The sequence below is a fragment of the Tupaia chinensis genome, unplaced genomic scaffold, assembly GCF_000334495.1.
Source record: "Tupaia chinensis unplaced genomic scaffold, TupChi_1.0 Scaffold000575_1, whole genome shotgun sequence".
NCBI lineage: Eukaryota > Metazoa > Chordata > Mammalia > Scandentia > Tupaiidae > Tupaia > Tupaia belangeri.
The window spans coordinates 1,969,270-1,972,964 of NW_006160089.1; the positions used below are offsets into that span (position 1 = coordinate 1,969,270).

The 3,695-nt window shown below is 61.2% G+C and overlaps 1 protein-coding gene across 2 annotated transcripts in view; it reads left to right on the plus strand.

The window, feature by feature from the left end:
• The window catches only part of NEK6 (NIMA related kinase 6), a 58,799-nt gene that overhangs the window by 34,724 nt on the left and 20,380 nt on the right, over nucleotides 1-3,695 (plus strand). For both annotated transcript variants that reach the window (XM_006158231.3, XM_006158230.3), the window contains exons 6-7: nucleotides 90-198; nucleotides 996-1,103. In XM_006158231.3, the coding sequence (XP_006158293.1) occupies nucleotides 90-198; nucleotides 996-1,103 (217 nt within the window). The remainder of the gene's footprint in view (nucleotides 1-89; nucleotides 199-995; nucleotides 1,104-3,695) is intronic.

Sequence of the window (3,695 nt, forward strand, 5' to 3'; positions counted from 1 at the left end):
ACAGGTGGGACAGCAGGGACAGGTGGGAGCAGCACCCTGCCCCGCCGCCCCTGCAGCCCCTCACCCAGGCCTGTCGTCTGCCCCCGCAGTACTTCAAGAAGCAGAAGCGGCTCATCCCCGAGCGGACGGTGTGGAAGTACTTCGTGCAGCTGTGCAGCGCTGTGGAGCACATGCACTCACGCCGCGTGATGCACCGAGGTAGGCCAGAGCTGCGGGGGGCCGTGCCCGGGGCCCTGCATGAGCTGCTCGACTCCTGCTGCTTGGGCAGCCCCGCGAGGAGGTCGGAGCAGTTAGAATTCCCCACATGCAGGCCCGCTGTTGGAGACCTCTGGTGCCGGGTTCACATGAGCCCCGGAGCACGGGCCATTCCTGGCACGCTGCCTCGTCTCTAGGCCAGTACATGGCACCCGTGAGCCAGCAGAGGCAGCTCCAGTGCTGCTGCCAGGTGTGGGCTTTTCACGTGGGCTTTGACATCGGGGTAGGGGTTGACTGGGCAAAGGAGCTGAGGCACCTGCAAAGGAGTGCTTCCAGTTGTGAGGGGAGAGCCACGGAGGCCAGCGGGGGCTGGGGACCTGAGGTAGGTCACGCCCCGGTTCCTCGTCATTCACCCGTGTTTGTCAGCGTCTGCCGTGTGCCGAGCACGACCCTGTCACTGCAGGCAGCCCAGGTTACCTCACCAAGTGCTTCGTTCACTGTTACCCGGGGTCCCACCGAGTGCGTGCCCTGCGCTAGGCCGTCCTCAGCACGGGGTGCAGCTGCAAAAGAGGACGCAGCAGTGCAGACCCGCCTCCGCACCCCAGCAGCCCTCTAAAGCTGTGAAGGCGAGGCTGCCAGCTCAGAAGGGCGGCAACTCCCCACAGTCCCACAGCCAGTGTCCTGAGGGAGCAGGACTCGGGCCAGGCCTGCCCATCACCTGCCTCCTGTCCCACCTCCTGCCTCCTGTCCACCCCACCCACCCGCTTCTGTCCTCACACCAACCTCTTCTTCCTCTGCAGACATCAAACCCGCCAATGTGTTCATCACAGCCACAGGTGTCGTGAAGCTGGGGGACCTCGGGCTGGGCCGCTTCTTCAGCTCTGAGACCACAGCAGCCCACTCCCTAGGTAAGGGGGTGCTCTGGGGCGGGGCCAGCCTTCTCCCACACACCTGTGGTTAGTGCGGGAAGAGGCCTTTGGAGCCCCAGCTTGACCCATCTACTCAGAACAGCGACCCAGATCGGAGTGATTGAACCTGAGGAGCACTGGGGCTCCCTACACTCCTGCCACTCTCCGGCCTTTCCCAGAAAGGCTGCCCAGTCCATGCTCGGAGCGGGGAAGAGTGTCTGGTACCTGGTGGTCACTCCGTCTTCCCCGGCTGGGTGGAGTTCCAGGACTACCGCCCTTGGCCCGAGGTGGCCACCCCAGGGTGGGCGTTGGAACTGCCTCCAGTTTGGGGCCTGTGCAGTGTTAAAGCCGTGGGGCCTGGTGCTCACGCTGGCTGGTCCGTGAAGGGTGACTAGGAGCGGGTGGGACAGAGGCGGGAATAGAATGAGCAGAGGTGCAGAGGCTGAGCGGCGTTTTGTCTGCTGCAAAGTGAGTGGGGTCAAGAGGGTAGCAGGAAAGGTGGGGGGGCGTGAGGGGAGGGACATGGTGGGTGGGGCCACCCTGTGGGCCCAGCCCAGGACAGGGGAGGGCTGCTGAGGGGTGGGACTGGGGAAGAGCCTGGCCAGCTGTGTATCTCACATCTTGTGAAGCAGAAGTGAACTTTAGAATTCATTTGGCGGCGTGTGACTGAGTGTGAAACGGGGTGATGAACGATGACGAGTTTTATTTTGTTAAGATATAGGAACCAACAAAGCCTACCAGTGGGACTCAGAAAGGGGGTCTCCTGTGCATTACGAAATGGTGTCAGGGTTTCTCTGTGGCTGTACTATGGGACCCTGAGTGGGTAGGGGCCTCTGGCTTTCCCCAAAGCCAGTTCCAGCTATTTGAGGTGCATTTGCACAGGACGGTGCACCCCGTGGGCCGCTCCAGCCCTGGGCACCCACTCCCTGTGGGAGAAGAGGTAGCCGGGTCGGTGTGTGGGCTCCTGACTTCCCTGAAAACCCCTCTGTTCACCCATCTGCACTCCACCCCTGGCTCAAGCCATGGTGTCTCCCTTCTCCTGACCTCCGAGTACTTGTGGCAAGCCACGTGTGCAGCTAGCATCTCCTGGTGACGGCGAGCTGCTTTCTAGAAGATACACTTTCCTATGGACGCTGTCACCACTCGTCCAGGTCCCATGGCCTAGCAGCTCTGCGCGTGCAGCACAGTTAGGAGAGACAGACCAGTCAAGGTTAGCAGCTCCCTTGCCTGCAGGGAGCCCTCTCCCCTGGGCAGCCCTGAGCTCTGCCTTTAACTCCCAAGAGAAGGACTTGTGCTGTGTGCGGACCCTCCTCCAGGGAGCTTATGAAGGTCCCTTCACGCCTCCAGTAGCCGGGAGGAGCCCTGGATCCTTCCCTCTGGCAGAGGAGGAATCTGAAATCTGGGAGCTTGAGTGAGTTTTCCCATCCCACAGCAGCTGAATCAGGATTGGGGTCTGGTGTCCGCCAGAACTGCTCGTTCCTGAAAACCAGGCCGGGCCTGGGAAGAGTGTTGGAGCTTCCCTCAGGGAACTGGGCCACGGACGCTGCTGGAGGGAAACCCGTCTTTCTCGGTCCCCTCAGATCCTTCTCTTGCAAAAACCAGTGTTTTGGTCACTTTGAGACTGTGGATCTGTCTGACTTAAGAGCTTTGAAAAGGCCAGAGAATTCCAGAGAAACTGTCAGAGAAGAGTCCAGACCGCCGCCTCCTGTCCCCTGTCAGTCAGGCCTGTGCCTCTGTCCCGCTGCAGAAAAGACAGCGGCGCCCCGTCAGAGCCAGTTAGGATCGCGTCACCGGGAGCGGGCCGAGAGCCGGTCTCGGCCGACAGCGTGATTTGATCGACTTGGACTGCTGCACTTATTATATTAATGAGAAGGAATTGGAACTTGGGAAAAAAACGCCCTCCTCGGCTGGGCTCTTCCCGAGGCCTCGGAGCAGCTGACCCTGCCACGTGATGGGTGGAAGGAGCCCTCCCAGGGCCTGGCCCCTCTCAGGCCATGCGCCCAGCATCGAAGAGGTGCACATGAGCTGAGGCCCTGCAGGCTCCGCTCACAGCACAGGCTCCCGGAACCAAGGCCTGCCTCCACACCTCCTCGCAGACCCCGAGATGGTGACCGTGCAAAGCCAGGGCCCACGATCGGATCTCCGAGACACAGGGGAAAAACGTCCGTCCACAGCGAGGCTTCGCAAACAGCTGACTAAGTCTCGCACACACGCTCGGTCGGCCGAGAGGCCAAGTTAATTGCCATTGCGTTGTGACTCAGGAAGGACGCAGGGGTCCCTTCACACCCCGCGCATGGGTATGAATTATGCATCTGCCACGACTAATGTGCACCTACTATGTGGGATGCTGTGGTGGCAGCCACGTTGCCCCGGCAACCACCCAGTCTCCTAAGGCTACTGACCCGAGAGCTGGGCTTATGCAAATCCCATCTCCTCCTGCCTCCTCTCCCTCGACCCCCTCCTGCCTCTGTATTTGCTAACACGAGGCTGGCATGAAAGGGCATTAGTCAGTGCCATGGTCGGGCTGACAGGTGCGGTACCCAGCGGTGGCAGAGCGGCTGCCTCCGGGTCAGGCATAGGGGCCCTCAATTG